Source organism: Purpureocillium lilacinum (assembly GCF_023168085.1).
Source record: "Purpureocillium lilacinum CBS 284.36 DNA, scaffold_5, whole genome shotgun sequence".
Taxonomy (NCBI): domain Eukaryota; kingdom Fungi; phylum Ascomycota; class Sordariomycetes; order Hypocreales; family Ophiocordycipitaceae; genus Purpureocillium; species Purpureocillium lilacinum.
The window spans coordinates 4,024,706-4,046,179 of NW_027072115.1; the positions used below are offsets into that span (position 1 = coordinate 4,024,706).

At 58.6% G+C, this 21,474-nt stretch overlaps 6 protein-coding genes across 6 annotated transcripts; 3 read left to right on the top strand and 3 right to left on the bottom strand.

Moving 5' to 3' along the window:
- Positions 1–250: 250 nt before the first annotated feature.
- Positions 251–3,347, top strand: PLICBS_007820 (uncharacterized protein; the record flags this gene model as incomplete). Its single annotated transcript, XM_065601248.1, has 2 exons — positions 251–696; positions 746–3,347. 2 exons carry the CDS (start codon positions 251–253, stop codon positions 3,345–3,347), a joined length of 3,048 nt encoding a protein of 1,015 aa, XP_065457320.1.
- An 808-nt stretch (positions 3,348–4,155) lies between these two features.
- On the top strand, positions 4,156–8,690 carry PLICBS_007821 (uncharacterized protein; the record flags this gene model as incomplete). The annotated part of the gene is made up of 7 exons (XM_018321293.2): positions 4,156–4,874; positions 4,934–4,970; positions 5,027–5,429; positions 5,502–5,665; positions 5,734–6,885; positions 6,959–8,259; positions 8,330–8,690. 7 exons carry the CDS (start codon positions 4,156–4,158, stop codon positions 8,688–8,690), a joined length of 4,137 nt encoding a protein of 1,378 aa, XP_018181190.2.
- A 568-nt stretch (positions 8,691–9,258) lies between these two features.
- PLICBS_007822 (ATP-dependent RNA helicase) lies at positions 9,259–11,720 on the top strand (the record flags this gene model as incomplete). The annotated part of the gene is made up of 2 exons (XM_018321294.2): positions 9,259–10,776; positions 10,842–11,720. 2 exons carry the CDS (start codon positions 9,259–9,261, stop codon positions 11,718–11,720), a joined length of 2,397 nt encoding a protein of 798 aa, XP_018181191.2.
- Positions 11,721–11,901: 181 nt separating this feature from the next.
- Positions 11,902–13,609, bottom strand: PLICBS_007823 (uncharacterized protein; the record flags this gene model as incomplete). Its single annotated transcript, XM_018321295.2, has 2 exons — positions 11,902–13,317; positions 13,388–13,609. 2 exons carry the CDS (start codon positions 13,607–13,609, stop codon positions 11,902–11,904), a joined length of 1,638 nt encoding a protein of 545 aa, XP_018181192.2.
- A 2,063-nt stretch (positions 13,610–15,672) lies between these two features.
- PLICBS_007824 (uncharacterized protein) lies at positions 15,673–16,988 on the bottom strand (the record flags this gene model as incomplete). Its single annotated transcript, XM_065601249.1, has 6 exons — positions 15,673–15,902; positions 16,095–16,403; positions 16,454–16,559; positions 16,610–16,736; positions 16,784–16,889; positions 16,943–16,988. The coding sequence occupies 6 exons, from the start codon at positions 16,986–16,988 to the stop codon at positions 15,673–15,675; spliced, it is 924 nt and encodes a 307-aa protein (XP_065457321.1).
- Positions 16,989–17,671: 683 nt separating this feature from the next.
- Positions 17,672–19,791, bottom strand: PLICBS_007825 (uncharacterized protein; the record flags this gene model as incomplete). The annotated part of the gene is made up of 4 exons (XM_018321297.2): positions 17,672–18,143; positions 18,198–18,853; positions 18,906–19,288; positions 19,338–19,791. 4 exons carry the CDS (start codon positions 19,789–19,791, stop codon positions 17,672–17,674), a joined length of 1,965 nt encoding a protein of 654 aa, XP_018181194.1.
- Between the last annotated feature and the right edge of the window lie 1,683 nt (positions 19,792–21,474).

Below are 21,474 nucleotides of genomic sequence, written 5' to 3' on the forward strand. Positions count from 1 at the left end.
GAATGTGCAGGGCCGAGGGTCGTTCCTGACCTGGTGAGAAACTGGGGAAAAAGCTATTTAAAGGCGCGGCTCCCCTCATCCCCCCTCCCCCTGACCTTTCGTCTCCCAAGTCTCCGAGACCTGAACACGCGAGACTCTGAGATCGCGCGCACCGCGGCATAGACGCACTACAGGCGTGCTGCCTCCACTCTAGATAGATATTTTGAAAGAAAACAAGAGACAGGGAACTGCAACCATTACATGCTATAAAATGGCTGCGGGCTCCGATCCATTGACTGCTGGCGCTGGCGCGGGATCCTCCACTGCCGCCGCGGCGACCGCCACATGGCTGAGAGCGGCCGTTGAACTCTACCGCCTCCTCGCCTCCGTCCATTACGACGAAACCCATGAGGCCGCTCATGCTTCTCCTATCGCAGATATTTATGTCTACGCGCTGCAAGAGCGTTTGCTCGGCGCTACGTCGCAGCTCCCACAGGCTGCGTCGGGTGACGCCGACGACGACCTCACGCGTGCGTGCTGCAAGGTCGGGGCAGAGCTGTGTCTCAAGCTGGAGAGACTCAATGCGTCCAGCCACATCGTCGACGGACATATTGGCGGCGCGCAGCTTCGCGATGAATGGTGTGTAGAAGATGTCGATGCACTGGGAGCCCGGCTCGAGCACCTCGTCGGTCAATCCCCCGACGACATACCCTTCAAGTGAGTTGCAACCCTTCATGTCAATTCATCAATCCTCATGCCTCGCCAGAGTCACGACGCGAGACCGCGACGACGCCAAGACGACGGAGAGATCGCTCTCTCGCGACTTGCCTCCTGCTCTACACAAGGAGGCCAACCCGGGAGACACCTCATCCAACCCGTCTGCGAGCAACACCAAGGCTTCCAATAATGGTCAGAAGGACTTGTCTCATCTGCCTGCCGCCGTCGTCGAGGCCATGAAGAAGCCTCGCCCTGTCCCGGCCAGCCTGCTCTACGACTTTATCCTCGAGAGCCTCGCGTACAAGTCGATGCACGACCGCGAAGAGGAAGTCGTGCAAGCACACCGCAAGACCTTTGAATGGGTCTTTACCGACGACGCCAACCGTAGCAGCAGCAGCATCACTACGGGGGCAAAGAGCGGGCTGTCGACCTGGTTCGCGCAGGACACGCTTGGCCCCATCTACTGGATCACAGGCAAGCCGGGCTCGGGCAAGTCGACGTTTATGCGCTTCCTCTTCCATCACAAGCGCACGGCCAGGAACCTGCAAGACTGGGCCGCGGGGTCTGCCGTGCAGACGGCCGGCTTCTTCTTTTGGACCAGCGGCTCGAGGGAGCAGCGCTCGCAGACTGGCCTGCTCCGCTCGCTGCTGCATCAGCTCCTCAGCGACAACATGGGCCTCATACCGAGCACTTTTCCGATGCTCTGGGACAGGCTGCGCGGAATGTCGACGAAGGAGCGCATCCTCCTTACGCTGGACTGGTCGGTCGAGGAGCTCATGAACGCTTTCCACCTTTTATTGGATGGGGCACTGCCCGCGAAGAAGATATGTCTCTTCATCGACGGTCTGGATGAGTTTGACGGTGATCATGAGACCATCATCAGCTTCTTCCGAGACTTGGGCCGGGGAAAGCACAGCGGTTCGATCAAGATGTGTCTCTCCTCACGGCCGTGGGCAGTGTTCGAGGAAGCCTTTGGCCACTCGGTGCCACATCTGAGGCTGCAGGACCTCACGTACGACGACATGCACCGCTACACTAGAGACAGGCTGCGTGAGAGCGCGGCCATCCAAAACTGTTTTGGGAACGACGTCGATGTTGAGAAAACATTCGTTAAGGAGGCGGTCGACCGAGCTGACGGCGTGTTTCTCTGGGTGCGGCTGGCGGCTAACGAAATGGTATACCGCCTCACGACCTCTGACAACTCATCGGACTTGTACGACATGCTTCGTCAACTGCCGTCAGAGCTGGACAATCTATTTGCAAAGTTACTGTTCGAGGACCAGACTTCGGCGGAACTGTCCGAGACGGCAGTCATATTCGAGTTGATGTGCGCTCGGGAACTGGTTGCTGACTTTGTCCGCGACGACTCGGCAAACTCGCTCACCGTCTGGGAGCTTGCCTTTGCGCTGCGCGAAGAAGACGACGAGCTGGCTATCCGCTTGGCCATTGAGGAGGCATCCGACGACGTTATCCGCGACAGATGCATCGACACGGTTCAGGCCATAACCACGAGGTTCGCAAATCTGCTGGACCTACACTCACCAGGTAGACAAGGAAACCCGCTCATCCCACGCTCCCACAACCCCAATCAACTCGCCCGCGACACGCGAAGACTCCCCGCGCAACGAGTAACCTACATCCACCGCACAGTCCGCGACTGGCTCATGGACGGCGCCGGCGTGCGCGCCCACCTCGCCGCCCACCTCCCCGCCGGCAGGTTCGACGCACACCTCCGACTGCTGCGGTCCTACGTCCTGCGCCTGAAGCAGCCACTGGAAGAAATCGAAATCCACCGCAGGCTCGACGACTGGTGGCCGGAGATTGCCCTCGCCATGACGCACGCGCGGTACGTCGCCGCGGACCCGAAGCGGCTGCAGCGAGAGTTTGTCAACGAGCTCAACGCGACGCTGTCGGGGCTGTGGCGGCGGAAGCCGCAGGATCCGTATGATCATTGGGCGAGGAACGCGTTTGGCTCGTATGAGGTGCGGATGAAGGCGGCGCCGATATGGCAGCCGTTTTTGTGCCTCGCGGTGAAGTTTGGCCTCACTGCGTACGTTGCCCAAGAACTCGAGGCGCGACTTGGACACCGAAGTCAGGAAGACCACGATGACGATGAAGACGATACGGACTCCCGACTCGAGCGCGCGGACGCCACGCCGCTGCTCAGCTACGCAACCGAGTTCCTCTGCTCCCGCAACAAGACCATCTTCCCGCTCTCCGACCCCGCCCTCATCGCCGTCCTACTACATCACGAGACTCGGAGCAACAAAAACCTCGTCAACCCGGGCGTGAACCATCCTTACAAAGACTTCATGACGCGCACGCCCGCGACGCCCTGGCTCGCGCTGTTGCGGCACCTGCGTGACGCCCGGCGGAGAGGCTGGATCGAGCGATACGACACGGATCCAAACGGCGTGGAGCGCTGGGCGCGCATCGTGAGGATGTTCATCGAGGTGGGCGGCGCGGAGCCCGCCGCGGTGGTGGTCAGGGATAGCTGGGATCCGGAGATTTCGGCGTTGGGAGTGCTGGAGCTTCTGGATGAGACGTATGGCGCTGTTGAGGTCAAGGAGCTGCGGGAGCTACTGGCTGGGAGGCTTGGTGTGGTGGCAAAGAAGGAGCACAAGTATGCGCTGCGGCCGAGGAACGCATAGTTGTTGTCAGGAATGTCATACTGTTCAATGTTTGGCAGTCTTGGTGATTGAGCCGGTGTAAGACGACGAATGATCAACGACCCAGAGAGACGAGAAAGACGGGCCTATCGTGAGACACTCACAAGCGAATAGGCAAGGCTGATAATTAGCTACATGTATCGATCAGTCAATTGCGACCTCAGTGACGCTCTGTGGAACTTGAACAGGCTGCGGATTCTCGATGACGGTAGTGACTAAGTTAGTGAGCGTTAGTATCCCCTTCCATGCATTAGCTGGCTGTCATATCCCTTCTAAGCCTCACGGGCTGCCTCAAGCCCAGCGCAGCCACCGGCTATGCAGCTGATGCCCCAGCCGGTGCACAGCCGCGCCCGATCGCCTCCATCAGCCCAAGAAACATGCACCAGAGCCTCTCATCGGTGTGCCCCGCGCTCAGCCTATGCCCTCCAACGGGAGGGACATGAACCCCCATCATCATGCGTCTGGATTCTGTTCTGGACGTGGTACAGATGTGACTTGAACCCATTGGGTGTGCGATCAGCACGTCAGATTCCCAATAAAGAGTCAACGACGTGCAACTATTCTTGCGTAACGGACGGGCCGTACCTTTAGCACGATTCAATCAGCAGATAACGTGGTTCGCAACCTCCACGGCTTTTCACATCCGGATCCCTATTCAATCAATTCATACTGAGAAATCACATCCCCGGCTCTGTTCTTGCACGAGGTTTTCTCAAGACTTGAGGTCAATGCAAACCGCGACTTGAAGCCAGCCACCTGGGCCGCCTCGGCGCCCGCTCAGCACAGCGGCATGAGTGATCGTGGCCCGCGCCGGAAAGCCATCCGCTTCAAGGCTCCCTCAGTGGGCGATATCAGCTCAAACGAGCGGGCGAGCAGCGGTTCTGCTTCTGGATACTCGCAATGGACCGACGAGGAGTACAGTTCCAACGGCGACGAAAGCGACTCTGACGCCGAATCGGACTCTGGGTCGGAGAACCACAGCGAGTACGACGAATTGTCGGATCGCCTTTCTGATGAGCAGTTCGACCCGTCCACAGCCACAGACGAAGAGTACAGCTATGTGCCACCGAGACAAAGGGGCCCAGATCTCGCACGTCAGGTAACGCGTGGCCATGTGCATGTGCCCCCGCCGATGCCGCCCCGGCCCCCGTTCCGGAGATCGCACAGCCCGCAATACTACGATCATCGTGGCCGCCCGCTGGACTTCTCGCGGCGGCATTACGGCGCGTACGTGAAGCCGTTCCGCGTGGAGGACCCGTCGAGCAGCCTGTCGGCCGTGGTGTCGCTGCGGGGCATGAGCACGCGGCCGCGGATGCCGGGCGCGCATCAGCCTGCGGCTCGATCGTGGGAGGCGGCCAAGAGCACGCTGCCGACGGACGGCAAGACGGACTGCCTCACGATTAGGGAAGTAAACCACTACGCGGATGAGGCAGGCGATAGTCTCATCACCTTGGTTTGCTATAACACCGCTTCAGCGACCAAGAAGGAGTCTGTCCAGACGAGATGGATGTACGTGAAGACCTGTTCCCAGTTACGGGCGAGACAATGGTCTAAATCTGGACTTATAGGCATTTGCACCAGGACCCGAACATGGCGGACTTTGAAGTAAAAAGCTCTCCGCATGCCCAGGGCCGAGCGATCAACGTGCTGACCAAATCTAGGATCTTATAGACTCTTGCCCTCACGCCGATCCGACGTTGAGGACCGTCGCACTCGCCCTCCTTCGCGATCGCCGTCACTCCACAAACAGTCAGCCCTTCCAAGGGGAACTGGGGAGCCGTGACTTCATCACCCGTTACGACCACAGAGACCACAGGGGCCAATGGAGCACCGAGTCTGTCGTGTTCATCAGCGTCCCCTTCTTCACGAGAAAGACGCGGGCGTGGCTCAACAGTGCAGAGACGACACCTACCTCCGCCACGCCTGTCCGATACCATGTGCACCCAGACCACGACTTTGCTGCTGCCGACGCTCAGATAGCGTCAGGGGGGTCTCTCATGTCTGGCGGTGACACGACTTCGGAAGTGTGCGTGGCGTATCTTTGGTGCCTATTACTCGGACCAGGTGAGTGGTGAACAACGATTCGAAAACGTGACTGTTCCGGGATCAAATCATGACTGATGTGGTTTTCGATAGACATTATCGTCACATGTGGCGACATTGAGTTAAAGGACCTCCTTGGCTCTAGCATGACTGTTGAGATGAAGTCAAGAGGCACCAGGCGGCCCTGTGCCATACGAATCACCGACTCCGACTCCCGATATTTCCATCTCGTCATTGACCCGCCTCTGTCTTATTTTGTACGAACCATGCCAAACCCGACCCTTCAAAGCTCACCCTTGCGTGCTAACTTGGCTGCTCTGAGCAGGAGTTTATGGAATGCGTGGTCAACAAGGTCCGTCTCTTCGCCGACGGCAGCCACGTCAAAGGCTTCAAACTATTCACCGAAGATGACGAGGAGCTCACGCCGGAGACATGGCTCGGCCTCATGCAACGCGAAGAGCTCGACTCTCTGAGCTTGGTGCTTCACCGGCGCGAGGGGTTCAATTATACGTCAGAATCGGATGCTTCCAGTGATGAGTCAAGCTCTCTCAAATCATACGAAAAGTATGAGCGAGAGGTGGGGAGGGCTCGCGGCCCAGTGGTTGTGGTCGCCCCCAACGCGCGGCACTCATCCCGAGCGGGATCGGGTGCGCGGCGGTCACCAAGCCTCGTCGTGAATGATACGCAGTCCCTACCTGGAGCAAGATCGCGGGTATTCCAAGCGACGATAGAGAGCGATGATTCCGAGCCCGAAACAACACGTTCCATATCGGAGCGCGCATCATCCAGGCGTGACAACCTGCGAAAGCCATCAATGGGCAGCTCCAGGTCGAGCAATCTGCAGAAAAGCACCGCGTCATCCCAGGCTCAGAACCAGCGAGTGCGTAAGGTTGGGTTTGCCTCCGACACGATCCTACCCTCCTACAGCACATCTACCGGAAGCACAGCTTGCGCGAATGGGGGATCGGATGACGTCGTCCCGTTGATCATTCATCCCTTCTTCACGTGGAATGTCGTGCACAAACGAGACGGCGGCGGGGGCAACTTGCCGTCGCACATCCAGATATACCGACTGCTGAACCGGGTCGACAAGGCCATGTCGAGGAAGCGTCCGACGGCCCACCGATACGTCTACCAGCGGGGTTTCGAGTGTGGCTTGTCGGAGCTTGGGTATCGGCATCCGTACCTGGCAGACATCTTCAGGGGCGCGGACAATGCCACTAATACACACAGGACTGCTGAGATAACAAACGCCAGCTCCGGCGGCAACTCGGGACAGCATGCGCGTTCTGACGCATCCGGCTTGCCATTCCAGAATGCCACGGATACTCTGCTTTGGGAAACCGTCGTGGAACAATATTTCCGTCCGCTCGTAACCCTATCTCTCGATATCGGCAAGGGGTTCGTGCCCGCGGAGCTGGAGGTCGTGCACAGGTGTTGGAAGAAGCTCTGGGGCGCGATTGACAGAATCCTTCGCGTAAGTGGCCATAATTGTCATGGCGTTTTGTTCTTTTTTGCATCGCCTGCTGACCGTCAGCGAAACCATCAAGTGTGTCGAGATGCACTACAAGCAGGCTCACGCCCAGGGCGCGTATCGTGTCAGCGAGCGATTGTACACCGCCTCGCCCTACTGCGGTTCTTGGGACGACGATACTAAGGGCTTCATCCTGGAATGCCAGGCATGCAAAGAAGTCACCCAGTACCAGACCGTCAAGCAGGTGCTCGACCATCTCCACGAGAGACATACGCAGTGCCAGGATTGCGGCAAGCCCGCCCGTTTGTTCGACGATCCCTGCACCGTCTGGGTAGAAGGGACAATGGAAGTACACGACCGCACTGTGCAAAAGTCGGTGAGCCGGACACTGAGAAAGCTCAATTTGTTCATCTTGTATCTGGAAGATATCCAGAGATGCATCTCGGAGCTCCAGCGCTCGGTTCAACACGTCGACGCCCCTGGCGCTCGCAAGCAGGGCGAGAAGAAGCTGCCACTGCTGCCGAGCACACTGGTGCGAGGCTTCGAGGAGCTGCTCCTCTCATATATCACTCTCGCGCATGTTCTATCCCGCTCCACAGCCGGTTGCGAGATTGGAGAAGCGCCGGGTACGACGAAGCCGCCGAAGGCGAGGAGGCCCAAAGGTGTCGTTGGGGATTCCCGCGATACTCGCAGCTCGCGGACGTATGGCAGCTCCTACGTCCCGTCGAGCTACGCCGCCAAGGGGTACGGCGCCGCACAGAGTACCACTGGCACCTTTGAGATCCCTCAGATCCACCGCCAGAGCATGGCCCAGGCGAAGCTCCGGTTCAAGCACGCACGGCGCGACCTCATCCTCCTGAGCACCACGACCAGCCAGGCGGGCAGCGTGAGCTTGACGGCCGTGGGAGCCGAGTACATACTCGGCGTGGTGCTTGCCGGCCTCAACACGCACATGGACGGCAAGAAGGAGGACCTTCTCAGCATGTACAGCCGCCAGCTGGTGCGAGTCGCAAACCAAGCCGCCAGACGGCCGCAGCGGCGGCACTTCATGGAGCTTCACGCGCTAGAGACGAATGTGGTGGCCGTGGAGAGGGTATTTCGGCTGCACGCCCACCTGCTGGGCAACTACGGGCGCATACTGGACCCCATGTCGTACAGAGTCACGACCAAGGCCAGGCAGGCGCTCTACGAGGTGGAGGCGAACTTTCTCAGCGACGAGGCCAAGCGGTTGGTTTCTCGGAGTCGTCTCGCCGAGGGCCTTTTGAATCGCCTCGATTTCTTCCAGCAGCGCATCAAGCAGCAGATTGAAGTGTTGGAAGAGGGGCACGGCAAGGCCATCCGCGTCTTTACCTTTGTCACTGCCTTTTTCCTCCCCCTGTAAGTCCACCAACGCAACGCCATCGCAAAGGGTCCGTTGGATGCAGTGATGCTGACCTTGGTGCGCTAGCTCGTTCGTGACCAGCTTTTTGGGCATGAACACGACCGACATTCGAGACACCGACCTCGACCAGAGTATTTTCTGGAAGGTTGCGATCCCGACGACCATCCTGATCTTGACGTTGGCGTTCCTGTATGGGTATAAGTGGGACAGCATTCATGACTCCCTCAGCAACACGTGGGAGACGGCACAGCAAAAGAGGGCACAGCGACGGGCAAGGCACAGGGCGGAGCGTGATGGCGGTGGCGGTGGCGACGGTTCCAGGGCCTCGAGATGGTCGTTTTCCGGCACAAGACTGGGTCAGAGAGGGGAAAGGGGCGCTCGGTCGGGCGAGAAGGACGCGTATGGGCTGAACGGCCTGCCGGTGTAGTCCAGGATTCAGGTTGGATATAAGTAGCCCGGCATCTGATACGTGCACCGGGCACAGCTCCAGCCAACGGACGCGTCACGGCAACGACTCGCGGCAGATTTGGGAACGTGAGCCGACGTCATTGTGCTCCAAAACCGTATGATGACGACGAGTCGGAAGCCACTGCATCAAGCACCATCAATTGCCCGACGCGCGTCGGGGTTGCAGTCGTTGGAAAACATATGCGTGGATGTTGTAGTTGGGATCATGGTGTTGTGAACTTGCGACAATGGACGAACAAGGTGTTCCAGAATTGGCAGCTACGGCTGGGCGGCGGCGGGGCGGGTCTTTCCAAAGTCCAGCGCTAGCGTCGGTGGGTCGGCGGCGCTCAATGCCGATGCGACGTCTTGAACCCCGAAAAAATTCAGGTCGCATTTGCTCCAGCAAGAAATCCATCCATCCCACCTCAAACAGGCCACAACCTCTCCCTGCCGCCTGCAGCCTCCCAGAAACCTGGCCAGAAAAAGCCACCCCACGGACGCCGCTGCGGTCCTACGAAGCCTCACCCTTTCCTATATATTTACTCCCAATGGGGCCGCCGTCCAGCAAGAAGCGCAAGCTCCCCGCCGCAACGGGTCCCGAGCCGAAGCGAAGCAAGACCAAGAAGCCCGTCGCCGCCGCGAACAAGAAGGCCAAGTCTGGCCCCAAGAAGCCGTCCGGACGCATAGTCGACGTCGCGTCGTTGGCCTGGGAGACGGTCGGCGAGGAGGACTTTGGCGGCCTCGAGGTCATCACGGGCGTCGACGTGGTCAAGGATGCGCAGGGCGTGCAGTTTGTTGTGACCGACGACGCCAAGCCGAAGCCGAAGCAGGACAACACCGCCAAGGACGACGAGAGCGACAGCAACAATGTCTCGGAGGACGAGTCTTTTGAAGGGTTTGGCGACGAGCCTGTGGAGGGCCAACATTTCGATACCAGCGAAGCTGGCCATCCTCAAGACGACGCTGAGGACACGCAACGCGGTCAAGCGGCTCAAGGCAAGGGTGCGAAGGACAAGGCCCAGCAGAATAAGCAGCAGCAACAACAGCAAGCCAAAGCAACGAAGAAGAAAGCAGCCGCGCACTCGGCTGAGGATGCCCTACTACAAAAGCCCGCTGCGCACAAAGCCCGGGGCGGCAACAGCCAGAATGCGTTTGGGGCTCTCGACGGCGCCGAAGAAGACGACGAAGCAGGCGTCGACGTGGCGGCCTGGGTGGCTCTGAACCTGTCGCCGCGCATCCTCTCCGCGATCGCAAAACTAGGCTTTGCCAAGCCTACCGCGATTCAAAGGCGTGCGATCCCACAGATTGTTGCAGGAGAGGACGTCATTGGCAAGGCGCAGACCGGTTCCGGAAAGACGTTGGCGTTTGGTATTCCCATCGTGGAGAAGTGGCTGGAGAAGTACGAGGGTGAAGGCGAGGAGGGCAGTGCGCAGAAGAAGAAGAAGGGCCCCATGGCGGTGGTGCTGAGTCCGACTCGAGAACTCGCCAAGCAGCTCGCCGATCACCTCAAGGCGCTATGCGACGGTCTTCCGTCAGCGCCATACATCTGCGTCGTCACCGGTGGCCTCAGCATCCAGAAGCAGCAGCGCCAGCTTGAAAAGGCAGACATTGTCATCGGCACGCCGGGCCGACTGTGGGAGGTCATGGACGGCGACATCAAACTCCAGGATGCTCTCACGCATATTGACTTTCTCGTCGTCGACGAGGCGGATCGACTCTTCAAGGTTGGCCAGTTCAAGGAGGCGGAGAACATCATCGGGGCTCTCGACAGGCAGGATCCCGAGGGTGGTAGCTCCGATCAAGACTCTGAGCATGAGGATGACGAGGACGAGCCGACGCAGAGGCAGACCCTCGTATTCTCGGCCACGTTTGACAAGGACCTGCAGACCAAGCTGGCAGGCAAGGGCAAGAAGGCGTCCGCGTCGGGCAGCGACGAGGAGAAGATGGCGTACCTGATGAAGTGCCTCAAGTTCCGCGGCGAGCCCAAATTCATCGACGTCAACCCCGTGACCCAGATGGCCGAGGGACTCAAGGAGGGCCTGATTGAATGCGGCGCCATGGAAAAGGTGAGAGCCCTCCCCTTCGAACCTCGACCTCAATGAGCGAGACACGGAAACTGACCACTCCGCAGGACCTCTTCCTCTACACCGTCCTGCTCCTCAACCCCGGCCGCCGCACTCTCGTCTTCACAAACTCCATCTCGGCCGTCCGCCGCCTCACCCCCCTCCTGCAACATCTCCAGCTGCCGCTCGTCCTCCCGCTGCACTCGCAGATGGCCCAAAAGGCCCGCCTCCGCTCCCTCGAGCGCTTCGCCGCCCAGCGCAACGCCGTCCTCGTCGCCACCGACGTCGCCGCGCGCGGCCTCGACATCCACGAGGTCGACCAGGTCGTCCACTACCACGTGCCCCGCGCCGCAGACACCTACATCCACCGCTCCGGCCGCACCGCCCGCGGCGACCGCTCCGGCGTCAGCGTCATCCTCTGCTCCCCCGACGAGGTCATCCCCACGCGCCGCCTCGCCGCAAAGGTGCACGCCGAGCGCTCGTCCTCCGGCAAGGCCAGCAAGCAGCACATCATCCAGATGCTCCCCGTCGACCGCAAAATCGCCTCGCGGCTCAAGCCCCGCGTCGACCTCGCCAAGCGCATCGCCGACGCCGTGCTCGCCAAGGAAAAGGGCCACAGCGAGGACCAGTGGCTCCGCAACGCCGCCGACGAGCTCGGCGTCGAGTACGACTCGGAGGGCTTCGACGACCAGCAGAACGCGCTCGGGCGCAGCGGCCGTGGCGGCGGGCGCAAGCGCAAGGAGAAGGAGGCGCGCGCGCTGAGCAAGGCCGAGATGGGCGCGCTCAAGGCCCAGCTGAGGGAGGAGCTGTCGCGCAGGGTGAACTTGGGCGTGAGCGAGCGGTATATTACCGGTGGGCGGGTCGACGTGGCGGCCCTCCTGAAGCAGAGAGATACCATGACGGGCGGCATTTTCTTGGGCGGCGAAAACCTTGGTTTGGGCCTGTAGTAGAAGCATGGATAGCATTGGTAGATCACAGCATTGAAGCATTCCTCTGCAGCATCGAATACAGGTGCATTGCAAGAGGCACCACATGATATGATACATACTGTACAGAGCATACAAGTCGCCAGCGCTGTAGTACGCGTTGCGTTTTCCCGAGCCCATCCATCCCACGGAGCCGCACGCCTCACGCCTTTTCGCACCGTCGCCTGCGCACCCGTATCTGCGCCTTGAGCGGCGGCAGGGCCTGCGACCCAACCCACTGCGGCTTCGGCCGCTCACTCAGCATCTCGACGTCGTAGTTGAGCAGCAGGTGCGCCATGACGAGCTTGAGCTCGTGCGCGACGAAGAACCTCCCCGGGCACGCGTGCCTGCCCAGCCCAAACGCAAAGTGCTGGTCGCTCGTCGTCACCATGCCCAGCCCCATGACCTTCCTGCCCTCGTCGGCGGCGGCCCTGCGCTCCTCCTCGGGCTTCTTCTCCCACGCCTCCCGGATGCGGGAGAAGCGCAGCGGGTCGTACGTCTGCGCGTGTGGGTAAATGTCTTCGTCGTGGTGCGTGCCCTCGAGGTTGACCGTGACGAAAATGCCCTTTGGCAGGGTCCAGTCGAAGCCTGGATGGCGGATACCATCTGGAGAGACGACGACTCGCTCGACGAGGGTGGCGTGGAAGTTGCTCAGTCGCTGGGACTCGCGGATGGAGGAGTCCACTCGCACAAGAGATAGGAGTGCGGATTTCGTCCACGGTCCGGCGGCGGGTTTGTGTGCCTTCAGCTCATCGCGGAGGACATCGAGGACTCGGTCGCCAGGGGCGGTTGTGAGAAGATCGAGCAGCCAGGAATGGCCCGTCAGCACTGTGGTGTGTATGGATGCGAATTCCAGAGGCAGGAGATGCTTTGAGATGACGGTCGGATCAAGCTCTTCCAACCTCTGTTCGGCCAAGGCAAGGCGGATATACCAGCTAATGAAGTCATCTGGCGGCACCCAGTGCTCAAGTTCCGGTGCCCCTTCAGCCTGTCGTTTCATATCTTGGAGTCGCTGCTGTATGGTCGGTAGAAGCCGTCTGTGCGCCCGCCACCAGTGCAGCCAGTTTGGCAGAGTCAAGAGACGGCCAAAGATGGGATGCAGTGCCTTTGGGAACATGCGAAGGAAGATGCAGCTGCGGACGACATCGTCGGCAAAGCTGATCATGCTCTGTAGGAACAGATCGTCTCGGCAGGCGCCGCGCCCGGCGAGCATCCTGTTCGTCACTCGCGGGACAATGTCGAGCCACATGTCCCACAGATTGATGGTTGTCCACTCGTCGCTGACGTTGCGAAGCGCAAAGTCGACGGCGTAGCCGACTTCATCGTCAATCTCGGGCACCAACGTCGCAAGGTTGCGGGACAGGTGCTTGTAGATGACGCGCGTGCCAAATGATTCGTGTGCCACTCTGGGGTCCAGGAAGTTGTATTTGCCGTACAGGATGCCCTCGTGTGCTTCGTCGGCTGATAGCGCCGTGTCAGGCTGCTCCATGAACCAGGATACCAGAGAGCGTGGCAGCACGACGTCTGACGCTCGGGATATCGACGCGGGCACCACGAAGGGAAGCCCTTCCTTGCCGTACTATTCATGACGCCTAAGGTCAGTTACAGCCACGAAGTAGCTAACCCGCCGAGGAGGGCAGGCAGCTCACCTTCAGATACCCATCAGTGATCCATGATCGGTATCGCGTAAAGTATGCCACGCTGTTGCGCAGATTGGCCCACAAGGATTGGCCGTGGCCAAACGCCGGGATCGACTTTGGATGCTGCGGCAGTGCTGTATAATCCAGCACGAAGCCGATCACCACGAACAGAACCGAATAGCCGAAGACGCGCTCCAATGTCACAACATTCAGCAACCCAGAAAGTGTCATGGTCACCTAATGCACAATCATGAGGTCGGACCGTCTGGGTCGTGACTGTAGTCCAGGAAGGGCGGTTTGTGTGGTGTCGTCAGGGCGTCGTTGGTGGCGTTGAGAAGGACCATTCAGTGAGCTGTGCACGGGAACCCAGTTGGCACGGTGTTGAAGGACCCGTTTCGCGAGATCGTAGAACGTAGAATCGAGGGTGTCTCGCCGTCAATCGAAATAGAAAGGAAACGACCACGGCTGCCTTGCTTTATATGGGTGTCGACGTTGTTATCCGCCCCGGCGCACAACGTTTCAGGTCGTCTGAAGTCCCGGGCCAGACACACACAGTCCCCTAAAGCGCCGCCATTGTCACTGTGGCCTGTCGACGCACAGAGCCCTTTCCCATCAAAGAACACGGTATGCTCAATAGCCAAATGGTCACTCGCGAAGTTACCCCGTCTTCGACAGTTTTTCTGGTGATCTGTTGCTTGGGGAGCGCTCAAGCCGCCGCTAGCAACTCCGCCAGGACCCTCAGGGCAGTGATTTGGGGCTGGGCTCTGTGACAACAAGTGTCACACTAGGCCCGTCAACGAAACAGCACATCGGCGTTCCACATCAAGGGGCTTGACGGAAAGAAATTACCGAACCTTCTGCGCCGTTTCGGTTCATTATTTACACTGAACATATAGGTGTCCTTTGTCGTCTGGTCCAGGCGATTCGGCGGCTGTCTGCCCGGTTACAAGTAACCTTGTCCCACACGGCAGAATGTCATCCGGCAAAAAGACTCAAGAGTTCATGTCTTAGCCAGAACATTATGTCGGCTCAGCCATATTCGATGTGCGTTCTCCCCGGACTCGGCATGGTCCGCACGAGGCCGGCAGCGGATCAGCCATGGGGATGTGAGCGGCTTGCGCACAGACCTCGAACGTACAGCAGGCCACTGCCCACAACAGACAGGCGATAGGGGTCGACAACGCCACCATCGTAGCGTCGTCTCCCGGGATTTAAAGTTCCTGATCCTCAATGGTATGGTGTCCGTCTGTTGAAAGCAGCGTAATTGACTTCCAGTTCCCGCCCTCGGCGTTTTCGAGCATTCGTTCGTACGCCTCACGCCGAGGGAGCGAGTGGCTGGCGGAAATCGCAGATGCCCAGGAGGCCTGCGTCCGCTGAGAGTCGGAAGCCTCGTCGGCGTGATTGTCCGCAGCCTCATCCTCACGCTTGCGCTTATGTGATGCTAGATGTGGTTCGTGCATTGATGCCTGTATCTCAGCTGAGCAGTGGCTTTCGCTCCCCTGGCGAGGTATTGCCTCCACAAACTGTACGTCAGGGCTGGAAGGCTGGTTACCGCCAAAGCACTGCGTGTCGGGCAACAAGCTGACCATTCGATCCGGTACTGGGCACTCCCTTTGTGTCGATTGCCGAATCGGGCTGGATGCGGCCTCAGAAAACGCTATGCCGGGGGCCAAATCAGACTCCGAGCGCGGCTGCGTGTCGGCAGGATCCGGCACTTGAGTTTCAAGAGCCTCCGACTCCCGTACCGACATCTTCGCACGCGGCCAGAGCGCCATCTGATAGTCGTGTTCAAGTTTGCTTCCAGAGCAAAACCTGCCGAATAGGGACGCAATCGAAATCCCTGAGTGAAACAAATCAGTGACGGTGTGGTTGCATGCGCAAAATGGAGGTCAGCATACCGTCGGCCATCCATTGCTTTCGGTCAACCGTACAAGGCCATACATCTTTGGGCCGAAACTGTGCTACTAATTGACACAGCTCGGGATACGAAGAGTGCCTCGAGTAGGGAAAATAGATCGTCTTCGGTAGCCCATCCGATAGTTGAGGCTTGGAGATGTTTCGGGGTGACCGTAGCCCGGACAGTCGAGAGAGAGCTCGAACGACTGGCTGAAGGCTTGCAGGTTCGCCATCGCTCATAGCAATATCCAGCTTGAGGGGCATGTTATGCCCGCTCGTGAAAACATTTGTTAGAGCGCTCACGATCATGCCGCGATTCTCTTCGGAGAGTTCCTCGGATGCTACGATCCTGGGTGGTGTTAGTCACAGACGATAGGCATCGGCGCACGACTGGAACCTCACAGCTCGATGAGAGCGCCAAGATCCTCCTGGAATGGAAAAGCCAACTCCGCCTCGCGCTCCAAATCATCGCCACCACCCCCGATGCCGGCTTCGACGAGGTCACTACCATCCGGCAGATGGGCAATCACTGGTCGGATGCTGACAACGGCCGGATCTCGGGCGGCAGAGCACATGTTGCCCTTTTCGCAGCTGTGCAGACGAACGTTGGTCTCCGTCGTGAGGCATCCTGGGACAGCGGTGTTACCGCACATGTGTCCGACCAAAGACGGGGCCGAGGAAGTGAGATGAAGGTCCACGGTAGATTGCTTGTCCGGCAGTCGGGACCTGAGAGACCCATATACCCGCATCTTGTAGTCGTCGACATGGATCTGGCTGGTCAGCATGGTCCGTTCCTAGCTGCAGACGGCGCGCCAGTTACGTACAGGGGAATCGAGCGCTTTCGAGAGAGCGACCCAGACGTCCTCGTACCCATACGTCCAGGCTTGGAAGTGGAAGACTGTGTCCGTCGGATACTTGGCAATTTTTCGCAACAGTTCTTCAATCCCTTGCGATTTCGTTTGGAACACCACGTCCGAGGTAAAAGAAGTGTCGAGGTAAATCTTGTCCAAAGTTTTGATGCCGGAGGCGTACTCGAGAACGAGGGGATTCCTGGCGAGAGAATTGACGAACCACGGTTCGCATCGCACGTCACCGGTATATAGAACAGCCTTTCCGTCTCCCTCAATCACTGTAGGCAGTTAGTCAAGCTTATTTGAACGATTATTCCTTGCCACCCACAGAACATGACGGATCCCGGGCAGTGGTTCGCATCGAACAGGGTGACCCGTATGCGATGACCAGGCTGCAGCTCGATGACGGTTGACGTCTCTAAAGGCAACGGCTTCTTGAAAGCAAGTCAGTAGTTTGGGAGCATTCTGTACAAGAAATACATACCAGAACCTTGCTGAGGTGTTTGTACGTCTGCTGTCGGGTCTCCAATATGCCCTGGGCATAGTTGATCCGGCAGGGGTACCTCTCTAGGCGAAGCAGTATCTCCCTCGTACCTCCCGAACAATAGACACTTGATTCGTTAGTCCGCTTCTCATGTTTCAGCAGCCAATCACTTACAAAGGCGATCGAAGGCTCTCTAGCCCGGCGAGATGGTCGCTATGGACATGGCTAAGAAAGCAGGCCAGCGGAGGAGGCGTGCCCGCATGGGCGCGGAAGAAATCGACTGCAACAGTTAGCATGCCAGAATTTCTGCATGGAAAATTACAGTGTCCTAACTTCTTATGTCCGGAAACTCTGAGACGCAGCCGTCGAACGTCGACATGGTGCCTGGTGTCGCCGCACGACTCGGGCGTTACAAGTGTCCGATTCTGCGGTCGTGCAGCGGTCGGCGGGCTATCAGCATTGTATCGGGAAGCAGAGGCGCCGGAATGCTTCGCATATAGTGATCCAGGTATTTTAAATTGAGAACACGGGTCGTCAACCCGGGTCTGAATCGTCTCGACTTGGCTGAAGGGAGTGTCTTGCGTGAATGAAAGCTTGGTGGCTTCGCCAGGCGGGCCACGGTGTGTAAGGGGGGTTTAGGCAGCCACACCCGCTAACCGCCTGGGTGGGACCTGTATGCCCTCTCTCTAGGCGGGAAAGCATGAGGCGGTCGCTCCTTCCGCCAGATCGACTCGAGTCACATCAAGCTGCTGGGCTTCAGGCAAACACCAACATGGCTACGTCGTAGAAATCAATCTATAGGAATTCCACTAAGCTCAGCAATTTTCCCATGCCATCGTCACAGCACTACGGCACGCGCCGTGTCCTCCCTGTTATTCGGCTATTCGCCTCTGAGCCTCCCGTAATTGCGAATCACAAACACGGAGCTTGCCCTTGATCTTCCCCCACGATTCCTCCCGCCTGGGCACATGCCTTGCCCAGTCTGGGGTCCTTAAGTGGTCCCTCCGTGAACCCGCTTTTCGGCCCCGGCGTCCGGTCCACGACTGCCGCGATGCGTTGCGCTCAGTCAAAATGGATACGCCACAGCTCCCGGTCGCTGCCAGCGTTAAAGTCGCTTCGAGTGTGCATCATCAAAACGTTATCGCTGACCACGAGATCGCCCTTTTCCCAAATGTGATAGTAGGCCACCCGACGGTCATGCAGCGCCGAGTCGATGGCTTCGCAGATGGCGGCGCTCTCACTCTCGTCGCACCCCTCGATCCTCACATTCGTGGCGTCAAACTTGGTCTTGCTCTGCGGCCAAGGTTCGTGGTATCGCAAGCAAGGCTTTCCGGTGGTCGGATGTGACTCGATGAGGGGGATGCCCTTCAACACGGTCTGATCAAACGAAGACGTCGACACTGACCATGTCTTGCCCGTCAGGCCCTCGACGGTGTAGCCTGCCGGAAGGTGCTTGAAAATCTGCGTGGAGGATGAGAAGAGCGTGAAGCCGGTCGTTCGTGGAGACGCCGTGGCGCCGGCGAAGAACTGGAAGCTACCCACTCGTCAGCAACGATTGTTCACGGTGCAGTTGAATGGCCAAGCTTACTGCGGGGGAACAGAAACAAGAGATTCCTCTCCTTTTTCGTTGATCTTCTTCGTCGTCTTGAAGAGGCCATCGTAGTGGAACGGCATCCACTCCGCTGACAGGACGTTGTTGAGCCCACGAGTATCGGCGCCGTGGTCCTTGACCTTGAGCAACAAGCCGAACTTCCACGGCAGTGGCTCTCCAAACTCCCTGGATTTCTCGATGAAGACGTCCTCATTGGGCTTTTCGAAGAATCCCCTCATAATCACCGGCGAATTGATCTCGGAGAGGGCTCGAACCTTGCCTGCATCAACATCACCAATCTTCATGGTCCCGGAGCCGTTGGCTGGTCTGATGAGCCAGCCGCTGGGATAGATCGGCTCGCAAGTAATCCCACCCTTGGCTTCTCCCCATTTAAAGAGCTCCGACTTTTCGCGGAAATAGCTAGGTCGCCCGTTTTCGTGGACGAGCTCCATGTTCTCATCATTCGCAAACTCTGATCGCATGCCGGAAACAATGGACCCGTCAATCTTGACCGCAACGGTGCAATGCCACGGCGTCGTGAACATGGTTGTCGTCGGCAGGAGGCTGATGGAAAGCTTGGCGGCGCCTGTCGAAGGGTGAATTGACAGGCGTACGTGATCCCGGTACTTTTGGCGCACGGCGCTTGCAAATGCCTGCTCGCAATCAGTTGCTGCTCGGTAAGACCGTTGACGCGTTCCAACGTACATCTCCTCGCGCCATCATCTCCTTTGCAATGTACTCAATTCCTCGCTTGTACTTGCTCTTGGTGCGGTCATCCCGGAGAGGGTAGACATCTTGCAAGTCGGTCTCGAGGAACTTGATGTAGCCTCGATACGTCAGGCAGACGTCTTCGCTTTGGCTGACGACCTTCCATTCCCAGTCCGGACGGCTGAACGTGTTGAGGAGCGCTCGACGGAAATTTGACGCGTTGGCGACATAAGTCATCTCGTCGAGCTGCTCTGGGAGAGGAATCGAGACGAGATCACGAAGTCGGCAAAACTGGATATTTGTGAAGCCCTTCTGGAGAGCCAGCGTCCTGAGAGCCTCCCCGTATGCCCACACATCTTTGTCGGGAACGCCGAGCAGGTCTTCTACGGTCAGTCTCTCAATAAAGGCTTGCCGAAAGGGTGGGCTTACCGTTGTACACAAGACCGTCAGAAATAATTGTGAGCTTCGCGCCCGGCGGATATATGTCGCCAATGGCCAAGCACAGTCCATTCAGGTGAGCCAAGGCCAGCTCTTCGGCGCGATCAGGCAATTTGCCCAGCACCTTTGTGGAAGAGTTCGGGGACTTGAAGGGGAAGGCGGGAAGACACATCGGTACCGCCTCACCAGCTCGAACATGGCTGTAGATGACCGCCAGGAACTTGAGTGCTCCTTCATCGGCGCGAACCGGGGCTCCGGGTGTCTTTCTCAGGCGATACCTGTCGATTACGTGCAGGATCTTTGATGCAGTGTTGAGGGCCTCCGTATCCAACGTGGTTGGTAGGCTGCCCGGGAGGCCAGCTAAACTGAGATCGGCATCTGCTCCCTTAGGAACCGGAACCTCAAGCTCCGCCGGAGCGGACACTGGTCCTACCGCCATCGGCATATTGAAAGATATAGACTGGGCGGAATGGTGCTTGGGAACAAGAGAGCGGGAGACTCTTCGCTTAAGTTCCACCCGGACAGAGTGCGAAAAGATGGTAACGAAGAAAGTGGGTAGGGTTACACGGAAAGATTGACGAGGGTAACTGATCCGAGTGCTCGAGGTTGGATTCTGGTCTCTTGCAGCTTGTTGAACAGCCAGTGTTGCACTTGGAACGTTTGGGGAAGCTCCTATTTCTATTCCACGCGCCAAGGATTCGGGAGGTGCACCGGTTTGGGATGACATCGTGCTCTAATGCAACGAGGATGCGCAACGGCCCATGGAATCGGTGCCACCGCGCCTTGGCGGGTGTCGTCTGAACTCCAGAACTCCCGCCCAATGCCGACTTGAGCCCCCCGGCCCCACGACAACAAGGTCTTTGAGCCTGCAAGGGGGGCGGGGCGACGAAATGGAGCGGGTGTTGACAGGTGGGAGGCTCAGGAGAGAGGGGATCCAGCCCAAATCGCATATCCCACTTCAACCCAAAACTGACGTTGCATGCAGGCCATCTAACCCAGGCGCGGTGGCGCGGACGGCGCGACCGTGTGTCCACTACTAATTAAGGTAGACCGAGAGGATTTCTCGGCCGAACTTTGCGGCGGGCTCTTACAGACGCTACACCGAGTATTTCGCGTGGCCTGGTTCGAGGCCGTCGCGCGCGTGCATGCCGGAGGAGCCGTCCGAGGAGGACACCAACTGCTCGGAGAAGCATACTCGACATGTAAGATCAAGTCGCCGAGCTGCCTGCCGGTCTGCTCAAAGATTGGCCGGCATTTCGCCTGCTCCAAGCGTACGTTCGTCTGTGATACTCGAGCTCAATCTGACAATTGGAGGAGAAACACACGAGCGGCACGCACGGTGGGCAATGCCGGCCAGGATTTCCCCGGTCCGGGTTGGCCGCAGGTGGATCAAAGGAACCAGCCGAGTCAAGATCGAAGAACTAGGAGCGCAACACCATGCACTCTGGCCTGTTGCTCGTTCCACGCGTCTTGGATGTCACCGAACCCAAACCACGAAGAACGGGTCTGCAGTCAGCCTTGAACTTTCGCATCCGCGAAGCATAACTATCATGCTCCGTAATCAAGGCTTGTGCGACCTGCAAGGACCCCTGGCGTTAATAGAGCGGTCGACGATCGAGTTGCCTGAACGGGGCACGAGCCCGGCTGCCAACGTGGAGTATGCATAAACTCCTCCATTCGTTTATTTGATCCTCGACCGGTCCGAATTACTCAGCACTCGTCCGAAGGGTGGACCCGGGAAACTCCAAGCCACGTCGTTCATCAAGAGGGAGATCATCGGCTTCCGCGACAGGCAACAGGACGTCGCTGCTGGCAATCGTCGAGCCCGACTGCCGAGGGCGCTGATCCTCGTAGAGTCGCATCCAAAGTGACGTGAGCTCAAGCCCATGCGAAAGTCCCTGTGTGCGATATCTGGTGCTTCTGCACAAAGTTGCAGTCGCACAACGCCCTTTCGCACCGCCTTGTCGCAGCAGGCTCGCAAGAGTCAGTGTGCTTCGTCATCGTTCATGCCTCATCGTACGGGCGTCGCTCACGCATTGTGCGACTGTGGCGCCTCGCTGAATCGCGCAGAAAACAAATTCATGGACCCAGTGAGTCCATAATGCGCTTCGTGGTTCAGGGTGACGCG